At 35.8% G+C, this 17,922-nt stretch overlaps 1 protein-coding gene across 1 annotated transcript in view; it reads right to left on the bottom strand.

Moving 5' to 3' along the window:
* The window catches only part of LOC113961495 (loricrin-like), a 49,549-nt gene that overhangs the window by 14,090 nt on the left and 17,537 nt on the right, over positions 1-17,922 (bottom strand). The window contains exons 7-35 of the mRNA XM_027671864.1: positions 17,859-17,903; positions 17,548-17,577; positions 17,245-17,280; positions 16,795-16,836; positions 15,463-15,495; positions 14,033-14,065; positions 13,738-13,773; positions 13,569-13,610; positions 13,361-13,396; positions 13,213-13,251; positions 12,833-12,877; positions 12,214-12,243; positions 11,000-11,038; positions 10,344-10,385; positions 10,120-10,161; positions 9,208-9,249; positions 8,664-8,705; positions 5,192-5,233; positions 5,051-5,089; positions 4,611-4,652; positions 4,446-4,484; positions 4,275-4,319; positions 3,741-3,782; positions 3,110-3,148; positions 1,905-1,943; positions 1,187-1,225; positions 899-937; positions 582-620; positions 270-308 (exon numbers count right to left, since the gene is read on the bottom strand). Of these exons, the coding sequence (XP_027527665.1) occupies positions 270-308; positions 582-620; positions 899-937; positions 1,187-1,225; positions 1,905-1,943; positions 3,110-3,148; positions 3,741-3,782; positions 4,275-4,319; positions 4,446-4,484; positions 4,611-4,652; positions 5,051-5,089; positions 5,192-5,233; positions 8,664-8,705; positions 9,208-9,249; positions 10,120-10,161; positions 10,344-10,385; positions 11,000-11,038; positions 12,214-12,243; positions 12,833-12,877; positions 13,213-13,251; positions 13,361-13,396; positions 13,569-13,610; positions 13,738-13,773; positions 14,033-14,065; positions 15,463-15,495; positions 16,795-16,836; positions 17,245-17,280; positions 17,548-17,577; positions 17,859-17,903 (1,137 nt within the window). The remainder of the gene's footprint in view (positions 1-269; positions 309-581; positions 621-898; positions 938-1,186; positions 1,226-1,904; positions 1,944-3,109; positions 3,149-3,740; positions 3,783-4,274; positions 4,320-4,445; positions 4,485-4,610; positions 4,653-5,050; positions 5,090-5,191; positions 5,234-8,663; positions 8,706-9,207; positions 9,250-10,119; positions 10,162-10,343; positions 10,386-10,999; positions 11,039-12,213; positions 12,244-12,832; positions 12,878-13,212; positions 13,252-13,360; positions 13,397-13,568; positions 13,611-13,737; positions 13,774-14,032; positions 14,066-15,462; positions 15,496-16,794; positions 16,837-17,244; positions 17,281-17,547; positions 17,578-17,858; positions 17,904-17,922) is intronic.

Genomic DNA, 17,922 nt, shown 5'->3' on the forward strand with positions numbered 1-17,922 from the left:
CATTCAGTCTACATGAGATGTGTAAGAAGAAAAATGTTTAGGACCAAAGCAGGTACAGAAGCTCAGATACAACTGTCAGCCAGTTACTACTGGCTACTCAGGCTTGCAGAATGTCCAAATGACATGGCAAAAGAAAATGTGTTGCTGAGGCTTTGGGCAAAAAGAACAGTGGTGAAGGAAAACAGTTCTGGTAAAGGAAAGATATGAAAAGATAATTGTGAGTGCCTGACACTAACACAGCTGAAGACTGTGGAGCAAGAAAATCATACCTGTCCACCAGGCTGGCTGCCTCCTGAAGAAGATGAACCCTGTAAATGTTATATTCTCATTTAAAATTTTTTCTTTAAATTTTGACATGTGCATTTGATTACAATGTGTTGTCTTTTACTCTTTTAACTACATTTGAAAAGATCTATCTGATTAAGAACGAAATTTTATCTATGGAAAGATTAATGAGGATAAAATAAACCACACAGTAACCTGGAAAGTTAGGTATTACCAATCTGGCAATACTTTCTGGAAATATGTACACTGGGGAGGAAAAAACCTCACAATAACAACAATGAAGAAAAATTTCCCACCTGCCCACCATACTGGCTGCTTCCAGATGACGATGAGTCCTGAAAAAAAAATTAAAATTGCTTACTTTTTGTTTTAAAAATACAAATTAAGACTAAATATTTACTACTTTATTTTTTCCTGATGTTAGAACATCAGTTAAGACAGGAATTGTATTTTGACCACTGTGATTACACTTGAACTTTATTACATAGAGATATATAATGATGAATGAATCAATCTTGTTCACAGATAAAAAAACTGCTGTAACAAAATATGAGGCATCAAACTTTTGTATAATAGATACTTCAGGACAAAAATACAAAGATTTAGTATTTACCTGTCCACTCGAGTAGCCACCACCTTGAGAAGATGATCCCTATAAAAAGCAGATGCAATTTATTTTTGTTTAAAATGGCTTCTGGAAAACAAGACTGATGCTGAAGATACACAATTATTAATTTTTTTTCCAAACAGCTTGCCATTTGATTTCACAAGACATGATGCCAGATGTCATGGGAAATTCTAGGAAATGAATGGCTTGGTACAGTTTACTCATTTGGATAACTTTAAATAGTAGAGTCATTTTGGAAGGGAACTGCAAATAATGAATAAAATAGATGCTTACATGTCCACCTGACTGGCTGCCTCCTGGGGAATAAAAATCCTGGAAAAATGTATTGAAATTACATGAAAAAACCAAAAACCAAAACCTGGAAAGATCAAGGTGGAAGCTAAACATTCCTTGCTTCTCCACCTTCCTTAATTTTCTCTTGTTCAAGAACAAAAATTAAAATCTGTCTTTCTGTATGAAACAGTACATGCCCCTTTATGACTATTGATAATTCCCCTTTTGGTGGAGATATTCTTTGGGATACAACAAATAAAGAATTATTATATCTCCAACAAAATAATTTCTCAGTCTGTGTTACTTAATCCTCATTAGAATAAATACAATGGGTGCCATGTAAAAATGGCAGAAAAATGGAAGGCCTCACATAGCACAACAAAGCAAAGGGTTGCACTTGAAATAAATGCTGCAAAAATCATGGTATTGAAGCCCTTTGCAGTCAAGCAATGATTTAAAAAGCACAGGAACCGGAACAAGTAAATTGTGATATCACGTTTGTGATGTGAGTTTGATATTTAAGGGCACACCTCAGCTTTGGTTGGGATTCCTAGCAGTACTTCGACTCTTTAGCCATATCCTCATTCCCTCTGTGCTTGAGGACTTTCTATCCCACACTGGAAGCTGCCACACCAGTTTCCACGCAGGATTTAGGTGTCTGGCAGTTGCCAAGCTCTGGGGCAGACACCCTGGCAATGCACAAGGAAGGAGTGCTTACCCGTTCACTCTGGCGGCTACCAGATGGTGAGGAGGAATCCTAAAAAACATTAGAATTGAATTATTGCAATGGCAAATATTCCTATTTTTTTCTGAGCAAGGGTGGAAGGCAAAGAAAAATACTGTTTGTTGGGAAGGTTAAAGATGTAGGCTGTAGGATAAGCAGCCCAAAAGTTCTTTCTGTGCTCATTTCTGGTGAATGGCATTTCCTTATTTTGAAAGGTGGATTCTGACATAGTGATATAAAGGAATGACATCACATTTCAATCTATTTTATTTCCTCCAGAATGTTACAGAGCAAAGCATCAGCATTCTAAAAGCTGTCTTGGTTCTTGTAGGACCTCAGTGGTACACAGCAATGTTTTTATACCTTACTTTCTTTCAGAGGGCTTTTTGGGCCCTCTGTAGTATCATATATTAGCTTTCCTGAATATCTGTAAGAAGATTTTGGTACAGAAACTACATTGAAACTAATGACCCAGTATACCTGTGGCTGAAGAGCACAGCTGAATTTATAATTATTTGCAGAGAACAATTTCCTACTAACCAGGACCAGACTTACTGAAAATCCATTTAAAGGACAATCAATTACTCAAGGTGGAGACTTTAAACTTGGAAAGTTTTATAAACAGCTTCAGCAGAATTAATAGGAAATATACTTTAGTCAGGAGAAAAGGCATCTTCTTAAACAGAAAAGCAGGCAGTTTTCACCACACTACACAAAACCAGACCATTTCTATGTAATATATAGATGAAGGAACTTGAATCTTATATGTCTGGTGTTGGAAAAACATAAATGTAGTGTGAATTGGGGATGGAAGGAGAGGGAAGTAGTCACATAATAATATTGCGTTTTGATGGAAACTGTGAAATAAAGAGTTTCCTTTGTAATTGCTACTTATAATAACCAAATAAAAATGTAGTATTGTTACAAGTCAGAACTGTTGTAACTGCAATTTTAATTTGCAAAGCCCTTATCATACATAGCACAATAGTATGACATAATTTAGATCTACATTTTCCATTCTCTGTAGAAAAAACATAATTTCAAAGAAGTTACTGTAGAAAATGATGAATGATTAGAATGTAATGTGAAGGAGTTCTTGGAGATAAGATTATGAGTTAAAGTAAACATCCATGTAAGCAAATAGATACTTTAAAAGGTAGTGAATTAAGATATTGATATAGTTGAGAAGAAATACTTACACTCTCATCAGTTGCACTGCCTCCTATGGAAGGCGAATCCTGTAAAATAATGAAAAAAACATTTACTTTCATATAAAAAGGACTCTCACATGTTCTAAATTGTGGAGAATATAAAATAAAAGAATAAAAATAACAAACCGCTTAGAATCTTCAATTTTACCTAAACCAGCGAATGTGCAAGAAAAGAAAAAAATATGTAACTTCACCTGTTGCTTAAACAGAAGAGGCTGGGAAAAAACCCTCCTTGCAAACATACGTTTTTATGCGGAAAAATTGTAGATAAAGTTCATTTGCAAAGTTAATAATTCTTTATATTCAGAAATCCCATTATCTATACTTTCAACAGGTTCTGCATAAGTAAAGTATGTAAAGTAAATGCACAAAATGTTTTCCTTTTGAATAAGCTAATGCATAAACAATACAGTAGTTAAAGCATTGAACAGTCACAGGGCACAGTTAGCGGGCTTACCTCCATTTGAGTTGTAAAAGGGTAAATTAAAGAGGACCAAAACATAAAATGGCATTTCTGTGGTCATGGTCACTTAAAAATAACTGAAACCTAGAACCCAGTGCACATAAGAACCAACAGAGCAAGCTTAAGCTTTTAGTGTAGGAGACAAATAACAATTACCTGGCCATAAGACTCGGCACCACTATATGCGGAAGATCCACCCTGTTCAGAAAACATAAATGATTCTCATACTGCAAACAGAATAATTCTCATATTGGGAATAGACTTTTTTTTTTTGGACACTAACTGTAGGGATCTCCTTCTGGGAAGATTTAAAAAGTATGATTATTTATCTAGTTATAAGAATGGCTCTTGAGCAACTCATAGTTATGTCCCTGTAAAACACTAATTTAACATATTTTTCAACTCAAATTCTAATTCCACTTTTGAAGAGACCTTCATCTTGCAGGTAATTAAAAGCTAGCATTGTTGACAAGAACAAACCTTAAAGGTTGGAGGCACCCCACTTTTTACTCCCTTATAAACTTTTAACTAAGTAGCCTGGAAGTATATACAAATTCACTCACTCCTCAAAGAAAAAGCCCACTTTCATTAAAATATAGCGAGAGCCAAAATACAGAATATAACTGTATATTTGACCCAGGGTATTTGCCCCCAACACCCTCTATTCAAAGAGGAAAAAAGAGTATTTACCTGACCATAGGTTTCACTGCTACCATCATAAACAGAAGACCCTCCCTGTAAAGAAAACAAAAAAAGTTGATTAATTTGGTTCCCTCAAGAAAGTGTTTTCCGTCTTTCAAACACAGAATAGGAATGAAAATAAAAGAACTCTTATCTCTGCAAACAAGAAAAAACACCTACCTGTCCGTAGGATCCGCCAGGATAGTAGGAAGGCCCTCCCTGCACAGAAAACACAGAAATTTACTGGTATGTAGTTGAACTGTTCTCTCAAGGAATACTTTTACACTGCTCTTAAGGAATACTTTCACGCTGCTCCTGTGAAGACACAGTGACCCCAATATTTACCTGGTTACCGGAGTAAGAACCGTGGGAAGAACCTGGGCCGCCCTAGGAGAAAAACACAGACCAGTTATTTTCTCACAGACAAGAGTTTAAATACCTGCCTATCCAGTTCTCTCTTTACATTCTTTCTCCCAATTTTGAGCTAATTTTTATGCACCTGAATAAAATTCAAGACCATTACTGGTAAACTAGAAGAAATCTTCTGGTGGCAACTTTCTCAGCCTGCTGAAATTTGTATTCTGCAAGGAAGCTGCAGATATCAGTCTGTACTGTTCTCTGTCAAACTTCACACCTCTAGCTTACAGCAGGGTCAAGTTTTCTGCTCTAAGGGACAACAGTCGGGTCTCTAATTATGGCATGTCATAGCACCCACAATACTGGGAGTAATGGAGCCAGGAGGATGGGAGTCTGTGTTATCCTGGTAAGGGAGGAAGAACTACTACCTGTCCATAGGATCCTCCAGGAGAGAAGAAAGGCCCTCCCTGTGCAGAAGACAGAATGGGTTACTGGTTTATATTTGGCTACTCCTTCAGGGGAAGGTTTGGATGGAGCTTCTGAATAGGGCATTTTATCTGAATGTTTACCTGGTTACCAGAATATGTGCTGTGTGGATAACCTGGGGCTCCCTGAAATGAAAACACAGACTAGCTATTTTCTTGCAAACAGGATGGTGTAAATACAAATGTCACCAACTCTCACTCTAGGACAATACTGGTAAACCAGAAGGAACTTTTTATCACTGATTTTCTTATTTGGATGAAAGATTCTCCCATGAAAGTTGTAAATACAATTTAGTCTTTTCTTCTGACAGATTTCATGTTGTAAATTAGAAACAGTTGATTCAATTTTTGAGTGTTATATTTCACAACAGCCACTATACAGGGAACATAAGAATGAAGACAAAAGAACTCTATTGCCTCTACAAGCAAGAAAGAACACCTACCTGTCCATAAGATCCGCCAGGATAGTAGGAAGGCCCTCCCTGCACAGAAAACACAGAAATTTACTGGTATGTAGTTGAACTGTTCTCTCAAGGAATACTTTTACACTGCTCTTAAGGAATACTTTCACGCTGCTCCTGTGAAGACACAGTGACCCCAATATTTACCTGGTTACCGGAGTAAGAACCGTGGGAAGAACCTGGGCCGCCCTAGGAGAAAAACACAGACCAGTTATTTTCTCACAGACAAGAGTTTAAATACCTGCCTATCCAGTTCTCTCTTTACATTCTTTCTCCCAATTCTGAGCTAATTTTTATGTACCTGAATAAAATTCAAGACCATTACTGGTAACTAGAAGAAATCTTCTGGTGGCAACTTTCTCAGCCTGCCGAAATTTGTATTCTGCAAGGAAGCTGCAGATATCAGTCTGTACTGTTCTCTGTCAAACTTCACACCTCTAGCTTACAGCAGGGTCAAGTTTTCTGCTCTAAGGGACAACAGTCAGGTCTCTAATTATGGCACCCACAATACTGGGAGTGATGGAGCCAGGAGGATGGGAGTCTGTGTTATCCTGGTAAGGGAGGAAGAACTACTACCTGTCCATAGGATCCTCCAGGAGAGAAGAAAGGCCCTCCCTGTGCAGAAGACAGAATGGGTTACTGGTTTATATTTGGCTACTCCTTCAGGGGAAGGTTTGGATGGAGCTTCTGAATAGGGCATTTTATCTGAATGTTTACCTGGTTACCAGAATATGTGCTGTATGAAGAACCTGGGGCTCCCTGAAATGAAAACACAGACTAGCTATTTTCTTGCAAGCAGACATTTACATAAGTGTGTCCATTCTGAATTTCTGTTCTTTCAAATAAAGCTTTTGAAGACAACATTACCGCAAGCATTAGAAGAGAATGCTGGGGGGGAGGTTGTTAGAGCTCAGGAAAACTTTAGCAGGTTCTGATTTTTTCTCTTCAGGTTAAAAGATCTGAAAGTAGTAGTAACATTTAATTTTACTCTTTCTAATCACAGAATCGTATGTCATACCTTGCAGACTCAGTTGTTAGAGATGATCATGATCTTTGTTAGAGATGATCATGATCTTGATGGTCTTTTTAAAAAATTGCCAGAACACTGAACTTCCAAAGTGTAAATAGTGTTTAGGAGAGCAGATTTTTCAGCTCACCACTTATGAGAGAAGACTATTTACCAGTCCATAGCATCCACTATTACTGTCACATCCCCTTCATATACAAAACAGGGAAAGTATTATTCTATGGTTAGACTGCTTCCTCCGAGCAGTAGACTAAGGTCTTGCCTTTACATGAAACTTAGAGAAAAAGCAGAATAATTGCAGTGTGAGACATTTGGGGATCCACATAAGGAAAACCATTTTTCTTTGAAACAAGATTGTTTAAATATGTGTAGCTTTGACTTTTAAGTTATAATATTTTCCAGGTTTGAAGAGACCTTTGTGTAACTCACAGCTTTGAAATTTAAAAGAAAATTTTTTGCAGGAATTTTCCTCCTGTGTTGAAGAATCTTCAAGTAAGTATATAACTCTTTTACGTAAGATTTATGAATGGTGGTTTATTCGTACATGTATATCTACTTATAGCTTGCTTTTTTTATTCAGAAGAATGTACCTGCCTATCACAGCTAATCTGTTTGCATGCTAATTTAAGGCACTGTAGCTGCCACATGTAGAGGGCCCTGGACAGAAAATGAAGATAGTTCTGTTTTTTAATTCAGTCTATTTCTTGCAAACATTGCTGGATTTTACTGTTGGGTGAAAGCAAAGATCAAGTCTATTGCTACCTAATTTATTGCAAATTAATTTGATCAGCTGATAAAATTGCAAACTGGAAAACAATCTCTTGTGAATCAAAGTGGACACATCTGCACTGATTTTCTACTGCATCCAATTTCGATGTCTTCTTTTCTTCATGTTGAAAATTTTTGTTGATAGCAACTAAACACATACACTCTCCTCTCCCCAACCAAGGTGTGGTGGATTCCTGTTAGAAACTAAGTCCTTTTTTGCAACAATTAAAGCATGTAAAGAAAAGGGCTCATTAGAATGAAAACTTGCACAAAGATGTCCACCTTTTTCCTTGTAAATGGATTTGTTGATATAGATTTACAATCACATGAAAAATAAAGGTTTTTCCTCAATTAAGTTTCAACAGTAGTTATTTTAAATAGACTAGTTTATATTTTAAAACATATAGGTCATGATTACTGCTCAGCCTCAATTAAGTGAAAGAGGTAGTATTCTACCTTACCAAAATAACTGCTCTTTATTTTAAGTTAATGAAGTTAAGTCCAGAAAGCAGTAATTTCTTTGTACTGTTAGTTTGTTTAAATAGCATGGGGGGTTTTTAATAGAAAGAATAATTCCTGTTGAAATTGAAAACTAAAAAAAAATATTACACCATTCAAATAGTTTTATGTAAATACAGCTTCAGTAAAAGGTTCAAAATAAGTATTCTGGTAGAAGAAAAGTGACTTTAAAATCCAAGTTCATCTGGCTTTGCCAGGCGAAGCCAGAAGCCTGGTAAAACTACTCTATAATGTCCAGGTAAGCACATTCCTTGGCCTTTTTCCCAGCACAGGGGCATTGCCTAAGAGAAAAGTTTATCCAGTGCAAGTGACAATGAAATTGCAGTGATTGTCTTTATGGGAGAGAACAGTTTAAATGCTGATTTAACAAATTAAATTTTGAAACATTTACAGATTTTGATGTTTTAGTCACAGTATTTTATTGCACCAGTTAGAAAGACAAGGAAACTAAACTGGATGCAATAAAATCGATTAAATTAAATTCTGTGGTTACTATGAGGCATAATGACTGTTTTTTGAAAGTAATGAATAATCAGCACATAACAGTCAAGTGACAGGGCATCTGGATCACCAAGCACAGGTACAGGAAGTTGGTGGCTGAATAGTAACTATGCAGCTTAAGTAAAGTGCAATTCATTCTTCCTTTCATTGTATGTATTTTATCCATACTAAGGAAATGAACATTAATGTTTAGTGTTAACCAAGTGTCCGTATTTACTAGGTGATTAATTCAAGATACTCCATTATGTAGATCGAAGTATAAACTCAGAAAAATAATTACCTGTCTATGACCACTGCTTCCATCAGGACAAATGCAACCACCCTATAAATTTTTTAAAAAGGAAACAATTATTGCTTTGTGGAAGTTTAAAATAAAATCTTATTTCAATGTGAAACTGTTTAGGGGAAGAAAGACTGTGGGATTACAGAGTAGCTGTGACCTTTCCTACACCTAGAACAAATGAGTTTAGCTCTGAATAGTTAACATTTGCTTTGAAAGTTGGACTGATAGTACATCACTTGGTGCTGTGTCTCAGGGACAGATGCTCAGCAAGACAGAAGTATCAAGTAGTCCAAGAGTTCAGAGAATTACTATTGTGCTCTCTCACCAATAAAACATACATGGAATTGAAACAGTGTTGAAAAGTGACTTCAGAGAGCCATTTCTGATAAATTTAATCTGAACAGTCACTTCATTTACAATTTAATGCATAACATGACCAATCCTCCATGCAAAGCTACTTCACTTGATTCCAGAATTTAATTAGTTTAATTACCAGAAAACAATCTGGACAAGACTAGTTAAAAATAAAGACAATCCTGACCTGATTACTTGATCCACCACTGGTTGCAATAAATGATCCACCCTTTAAAGAAAACAATTACATTTTATCAAAGCGTTTTATCAGAACTTGAAGTATAAAATTATGTAGTGAGAAGTAAGATGACAGACTCTTTCTACTACTTTCCTGCGTGAATAAGCACTATCTGTTGAATTATTGTGAAAACACAGATTTGGATGAAACCTAATTAATGACTTGATACCATACACAGGGAATGGGTATTAGGAAAACTAATTAAGAAAACAGTTATTTTCTGGAGCTTATAAATCTGACTGCACTATTGAATTAGATTGCAAACTCTCTTGAGACAGAGGACTATGCTAGTATTAAATCTGTGTAATGTGGCATGTAGCAGGATTCAGGATCTCTGGGAAGCTGATGCTTTAATAAAAACAGAATCAAGTGCCACTCTGGATCAGTTAAATTTCACAAAATTCTCTAACATTACACTGCTGCATCAGTACACGATCCTACAAAATATGAAAGTTGGTTGTACTATTGTAACAGAAGTACCTAACCCTTAAGATGTACCTACTTACCAAATTTAAAATGAAAAAATTATATATCTGGCCATTACCATCACTAGAGCAGGACTGTTTCTAAAAAAAAGATTCTAAACCTATTTTTTTTGTGTTTTGCAAATGACTTTTACAAAATGTTACGTAAAGAAACACTTGTGATGTTACCTGCTTAATGGAGAGAAGGAACAGAACAGACTGTATTCTGGGTCCATTTACAACTGCGCAAAGTTATAATATTATAGGGAAAACGCTGCCAATTCAAAATAGCATCCTTCAGCACAGAAGAATTAGTGGAACCTAAGTTTCAGGATGAATTATAATTTATCAGAAAGCTCCTTGCAATGATATCATGCACCTGACACTAGGTTATTACCTGGACGTCAGTGTGGCTGCTGTTTGAAGGAGAAGATGCATTCTGTGAAGAAATAAAAAATGACACATTTTTCAAGTAAGGGTAATATAGTGCTGTTGGGAGAGAACTACCTAACCCTAAACAGAATTCTCTGTTGTGGAAACTAGATCCTTCTTTTTGTATGTAATACAGCAAGGAGGTATAACACCAGGAGTAGTTCAGAAAAGGTGACAAGAATGGTTTACCTGTACATCATAGGCTCTTCTGCTTAAAGCATGTGACGTATCCTGTAAAAAACAGGAGTATATGCTATTAAGAGATTAAAATTCTCTGATCTGAGATAGACCTTCTTTTTTCCCCTCTGTATTTATTTAAAACAGCTCCACACCATTTATTATATACATTGAGTAGGAATGGCTTATTATAAAATAAAAGGTTTTTTTATTTTTATAGGCTACTGCTGAGTCTGACTTGAAGCTATACAATACACATACCTGTATCCCCTCCACAACCTGCTGAGCACAGTAAATTACCAAACATTATTCTTTTTTACTTCATTATTCTATCTCTTTTCAGCTAAAATTTTAGCTGTCCTTTGTATGATACTCATTTAATTTTAACTTTAGCTTGGACCAACTCTGTATGTGCTTAATGAAGAGCAGGAATTTAAGCTGCCCTCTACTTCAAAGCATGATTTGCATGTCTTTTTTTCATATATATATTTTCTTTAAAGAAATTCGTGCAAAGAGCAAATAGTTAAGTAATTTTATTTTAATTTTTCTTTAAGTAGAAGAATAATAATTAGGGCAACATATTTACAGAAAAATTAAGCATAATTAGGACAAGTTAGGGCTAAAATCCCACAAGCAGTCAAAAAATAAAAGAAAAAAAAGTTACTTACTCGGGCAACAAGAACTTTCTTCTTTGCACAACCAGAACCCTGTAAAGGAGCCAAAAGATTGTTACTACTCCAGGGGTGGAGTTATCTGCACTAAGTACTTTAGCAAAAATCTACTACTTGTCAAGGTCACATATTCTGGAAAAGGAAAGTGTCTGGAGATTTCATTTTAATATCATTAAGAGTCTTAAAAAGCATATTCCTTGTTTGTTTTCCCTTTATGGCTCTTTGGTCAGAAGTTCCTGGCTAGTGGAGTCTCCCTCAGCTAAACCATTATGGTTTGGAGAACAATATGTATAATTATTTTTTTATGGTTAAGGTTTTCTCGGTGTTTTTTTTGGTTTTGTTTTTGTTTGGTTGGTTGTTTTTTTTTTTTTTTTAGAATTCCCTATCCTTTGTTAAAACCAATACTAGCATCTTTTGTGAACCAAGGAGGAAGTGATGAGGCCCCTAAAAAAGGCTTGCTGCTGAAGGATTTTTTTTTTCAGAACCTTTTGCACTCAAGGTAAATACAAGCCAAAACAAAGGATGTTTCAGAAGACATCCTTTCTTCCTAGAATACATGTTTGGTGCAGTACTAAAGTAGTAGAGAGAAAAATAGGGAAAACAAAGAAGCAGTATAGTGTATGGCTGACAACTGAAGAGAAGGCAAGTAGCTGATGACAGGAGGTTACTCTAGATGGCAGTAAAACAAAAGGAGGCTGTGACGGATGAAAAAAGCTTTTCTATGAACTGAAAGAAGTAGGGAAAAATGTAATTTATTTACACAACAATATATTTGCTTGGTCACAATCTATCCATGTTAATCACAGCTTCTGCTTGTAAGACAGATGGAAAGTCTTGACAGAGAGAGTATTACCAGGGACAAATGTTACTTTACAACAACAGCATAAAAGAGAGTTTAAATTTGAACAAGTGAAAAAAGCTTGAGGTAAGCTACATGCCTCATGTACACAGGTGGTTAATTCCCAAAAAACTATGCAGTCAAAGTGCATATACTATGAAGAAAATGTATCAGTATATATTCTGTATTGTGAAGTTTTTAATAATTGTGCAACAACCTTGAGTACAGAGAAACAATTAACTTTTTGAAGGGTACTATAAAACAATCATACACTATAGTTAGAGGTCCATGGGTCTAATGTAGAAGTGTTCAGTTACTAACACTCTCATTAATCATAAGAACTTGAATACTACAGAAGAAACAAATTACTTACCCGACTCTTGGCACTGTAAGTAGTGTCATTCTGGAAAAGAATAAATTATTCCCTTTTTAAAGAATTATTTAAATCCAGTAAGCTTACAGAAAACTAATTTTTTCTGAAACAGCATATGGACATATTCCACTTGTTGCTCACGTTCTCCACAGCCTTGTCTAAATTACTTTGAAATCCTATAATTACAATCTGAAAAACATTTTAATAGCAACTTTAGATTGGTAGAAATGCAACATGAAAAGCAGTGGAATATCCATCACTTCTTCTTTCATTCATTGTATGTATTTCAATACTTTCTCTTAGATTTTCTTTTTTTTTTAAATTACTGTAAAATGTATCCTTAGCTTTTGGGGAAAATCTTCTGTTACTGCAAAGCCATTGAAATACTTTTATCCATATTTCATTTTATCAAGTTAAATGCATTTAAAAACACAAACCATATCTGTAACTACCTATATGACAACTTTCACCAAGAAAAATGCAGTTGCTGAAACAGCTATTCGTGTGGGAACTTGGCATTCTTTCTGGATCATTCTGCTCAAAAGACTGCATCTAGCAGTGTAATATTTTCTCATCTAAACAAAAAATGCTGTGATGAAAATAGAGAAAACACACTCACATCATCACAAGCATTGGGATTATCATCTGAGGAATATTGTGAATCCTAGAAAAACAGCAGATACCAGTTATTTCCTCACAAAATGGATTGTTAACAATACACTTTGATACTGTACTCTGCAAGACAGAAGAGATGCTCATGCAAAGGAAAAGCTGAGTTAAATTAAAGTAAGATCTGTATAAGAAAAAAAAAAAGAGCCAAATCCATAGCTGCAATAGTTGCTTACAGGGAATGTTCCAATCTTCAGTAAAGAAAAAAACACCCAAACACAACCCAAAACATGAAGAGCAGAGAAACAATTATGTTTTATTACATCCTTGAGAAAGATGATGCAGGGACTGCAAATAATGTGTAACAAAGAGAAAGAAAGAACTAATTACCTGATTATCATAATAGGTGTCTGAGGAGGATGATCCACCCTTTAAAACAAACAAACCAACCAAAATCAGGATGTAGAAACCTGATTTTGAGCAGACACTAAAGCTTATATGAAGCGATTTGTAAGTAGGGAAATAGAATATTACTTACTTGGCCACCACCATAGTTTTGTGAGTAGGATCCATCCTACAAAAAAATATAAACCCTACTTCAGAAGAAACTCTGATTTTCTTCAGAGGGTGTAAACCTGGAATAAACAATTGCCTAGGATTCCTTTGAACAAATACAACTTTCAAGATATCTGGATAACTTATCAAATATAAGAATTCTTACCAAGAGAAAATAAAGGTCTACCTACCTGGTTGCTACCATAATTTTGTGAGGATGATGATCCACTCTGCTAAGAAACAATAACAAAAAATAATTAGAATTAATATTACAATATTGCAGGTTGGATACCGATCAACTATCATGGAAGTAAAAGCTCATAAAACCCCAGTGGGAGACAATAATAATCTAGTACTTACTTGGCTACCACCATAGTTTTGTGAGTATGATCCATCCTGTGAAAACAAAACAGCAACAGTTAAAATTCTGGAGAACTTAATTTTATCAGAATGCACAGAGCTATCTTAGGTAGCTGAGTTCTTTCCATGTAAGTAGATTTTCAGGGCTGATAAAAAGTATGTTTGCAGGAAATGAGTTACAGGCTGGAGATGGGGAGACCCTGCAAGTGTCTATACCCTCATAAGGAAGAAAACTATACTCCGAATCAGAAATGTTTAAAAAGTTTTTACCAATGGATAAGAAAGAGTTACCTACCTGACTACCCTGTGATCCACCCTGTGATCCACCCTGTAAATCAGACAAAAATTATGCATGCTTTGGACACTTGCTGTTTGTATATGGAATATTTTTAATGAAAGTTATGATACTTGCTGAGGAAGAGTAAGAAGAAAAGGTAGATATGCAATATGGATATAATTTCTAATGTAGTAAGCATAGATTGCCAATAGTGCAAAGGTAAATATTATATGGGAAATATATGAAAAATTCCCCTGGTAGCATTATTACACAGAAAGCTGTGACCTGTGAGATACCAGGGCCTCGAGGAATAGGTTTTAAATAAAACACTCAGTATGTTTCAAGGTGCCCTCTTTAGAAGAGGAATGTAACTTCTCCAAGTGTAATCAGAAAAGACATTTTCAGAAGTATTAGTGACAAAAGTGCATAATAAGAACAGTGAAATCCTGAGCTATTGAAGTGAGTGGGATATTTGCTATTCACTAAAATTGGACTGAGGCTTCATTCAGAAGAGGTAAAGGAAAATGAAATAAAAAGTATTATCTTTCAATGTTCTAGCAGATTTTAGAACAAAATTTAAGCATCTTCTTTAGTCTTACAAAGGAATAGTTCCTCTTAACAAAGAAAAAATTGAAATACTATTATAAAATAATTACATATCTATTTAATATATTATTCTTTCAAGTTACAGTAATGTATTAAATACAGTGCATTGTATATACTATACCAAATTATATTAATATATTTTAGCAACATCTATGTTGTTTGTATATTTATAAATATAGTATATATTTATAAAACACTGTATTTGTTGATACAATTAATTTATCTCATTTTTCTATTCCTTGTGAAAACTCAGTAAGAATCAAAAGAAGTATCACAAATAAAAAAGAAATCATCTATTGCTGTTTTCTTACTAATTTTCAACATGACAGAGATTTCTTCTTTAAACATAGCTGACACCCTTTAGGATAGTGGTTTTTACAGTTCCAACATTGAAACTTGGAACAAATACACATGTACCTGTCTCTAGTTCCCTGCACAAACTGAATGAATTCTTAAGCCAGTTTGTTCCAGGAACCTCAAGTGGCAGTCCTAAAGTATTTTCTGACTTTTGACAGGAAAAGTCCGCAGAGAGGCTGGTGAGCTCCAGCCCTGATTTAAGTCGAGCCACTTAAGCAACTCTGCAGCAGAGGTCTTCTTTCCAGAATCTGGCCATCTGGCCTTAATGTCCTATAAAGTGAGGCATTTCACAGACATAATCCTAGGAAAAAGGGAGGAAAAAGACTCTAAAGCCTCTGTGATACTCCTGTGTACAGGAAGATGGTGAGTTCTAATCTCCTAACTGATAAGATTTGTGCTACATGAATCTGAAGTTGTTGCTAATTGAGTTAATGGCAAAACTAATTTTGGATGCGTCTTAAAATAAGAGGAGAAAGACCATTTACCTGGTGGCAGGGATTGCTATCATATGAAAAACCCTGTTAAAAAAATAAACAAAAAGGTAAATGCCCAAATCTTCATTTTTCTTTCTAAGTAATTTGCTTTCTTAAAATTTCTTCTGTGAGAATTAATGTAACAAAACTCACCACAAAACTTTACAGAGGATGAGTTTAATTTTATTTAATCCTTTAAATGTGTGGCTTTACCCTTTGTCACTCCCATACCCACATACTCACAAGCATCAAGACACATGCACACAGGTGATCAAAGGAGGAGCACTTGTGAACCACATGGAAAGAAAGATAGGCTGGCAGTTGATGTCTCTCTGTATCATCCTAGCTCCTCTTGGTTGGTAAAGATTAAATGTTGGCGGGGTTTTTTGGGATCAACTGTTACTGATGGGTGACTATCTTTTTCTGTGTGACCATTTATCTCAGTGTGATCATCCATCACTTGCTAAGTTCACCCACTATAGATGTTAGGCAAGGCTGCTGCTCAATGCATTTTATTTCCTGTTTTGGGTATATTTTGGCTACAGCCAGTCTTCCCGTTGGGATAACAGGATGAGAAACAGTACACAGAGAGAGTTCTACCCTGGCTGTCGCACTCCCATTATTACAGCACAGATAAGTCAAGAGCTGTGTCACCTGTGGCACAGCTTAGGTCGAAGGAACACATTTTTCAGTGTTTATCAGTTTGATTGCTGTTATCTGTGTCCACGTTGTATTGCTTCTTATGATGCTTTTCCATGCATTTCCATTCGTGCTTAACTTACACCAATCCTAATATTTCTGCTAAATATTTGTGAAAATCTGTATTTATACTTCTCTTTAATTCTTGTTGCTTTCCTCAGTATATTTATTTAACCATAGGTTTACTACATGACCTCATTCATGATCCGTTCACCTGGGATCTCATCACTGAAGACATTGTCTTTTCTGTTGTAGGCATACACAAGTTGAAATGGAACCAGGATGAAAACTACTAATTTGATTCCTGTTCCACAGGAGCCACTCTCTAATCCTATTTTTTTCTATAGAAAATAAATGGAGCAACATCCAAAAATTCCCAAGGAAAGATTTTATCTGTTTATTAAGTAGAAAGATTAATCACTTTTCCATCTTCACTGTGTAACTCTAAATGGGAGAAGCACTTCATACCGGTTACAGTGACAAACAATATCAGCCTTCCTTGATCTCTGTGCTAGATAAATCCATGTAACAATGAAAACAATTGATTGAAACTAGCAAACATTATAGAACTTGTTGAAAAATGTGTCACTACTGGAAAGAAAGCTGGGTCTAGTTTTCAAATAGTTTGGAGAAAAGGGAACTTACTTGTCCACAACCACTGCTGCCACTTGAAGAAGAAGATCCACCCTGCTTGGGAAAAAAAGAAGAGCAGCCTGTAATCCAAATACTCATTTTCATTCATTTTCTCCATTTCAAATACAGAACAAATTTTCAAGTGCTTTAGATGCCCGACTGCTTAAAAGGTCGGGCATCTACATCCCTCTACACCCAACTGTGAATTTTCTGGTAAAGTATTTGTGTACGTTGAAGACCATAGTGCATCAGAAAGCTGACACCTACATGCACTCTTCTCTACATGGGAAACAGCTGTTTTAGTGTGCCTATAACTGCCAGACTGATGAAAAAAATTCACAACTCTTATTTGTAATGGCTACTTACTATAGTATTTTAAGAAATAAACCACAGAATTCTCAATAGATATATGGGAACATCACATACATGCTGCATAATGACTGGTGACAGACTGACACTTACCTGTCCATAGGAACTACCACCTTGAGGCTGGTAGCCCTGCAGGAAAGGCAAGAGGTCATTTACAAACAGAGCTGTATACTCTTAGAAAAGATGCAACAGATTCATAGAATACCAGAGAGAAAAGCCCAGTTCCAGTAAAAGTTCCTCTGTTCTTTTTTGCTTCATGGTATTTCAGTGGTACAAACCAAATCAAGGATGACTCAGCAACACCAAGAAGGAAAAAGACCCAACCACACCCCAAAGTCCATTTACAAGACAGGCTCCTACAGAAAAGCTCAGTACATTTCAGCAAAAAAGCCTCACCTGGCCATAGGACTGGCTGCCTTGGGAACCCTTTGAAAGAAGAGAAGGTATTTATCACCTGGACAAAGAGGCTTCTTTAAAGAGCATAACGTTTCTGAAAATACAGCTGCACGTGGGGTTCTCAAAAAGCACAAAGGAGACAGAGCAGTATGCTGGCAGCTGGGCTGCAGATTGTCCTACTCTCAGCAAAAGGCATGATTCAAACTGAGGTGCAGACTGCCAAGGGAAATATCAGTCTCCAAAATCTGCCAGTCTTTCTGGTCATAGAGATATCAGTGAAGAACTTCCTACAGAATATTTAGTTTGCTCACCTGGCCATAGGAACTGCTGCTGCTGCCCGAGAAACTTGGCCCACCCTAAGACAAGGACATAATA

The sequence above is a fragment of the Neopelma chrysocephalum genome, unplaced genomic scaffold (genome assembly GCF_003984885.1).
Source record: "Neopelma chrysocephalum unplaced genomic scaffold, ASM398488v2 Primary Assembly neopelma1_97222, whole genome shotgun sequence".
In the NCBI taxonomy this organism is placed as follows: domain Eukaryota; kingdom Metazoa; phylum Chordata; class Aves; order Passeriformes; family Pipridae; genus Neopelma; species Neopelma chrysocephalum.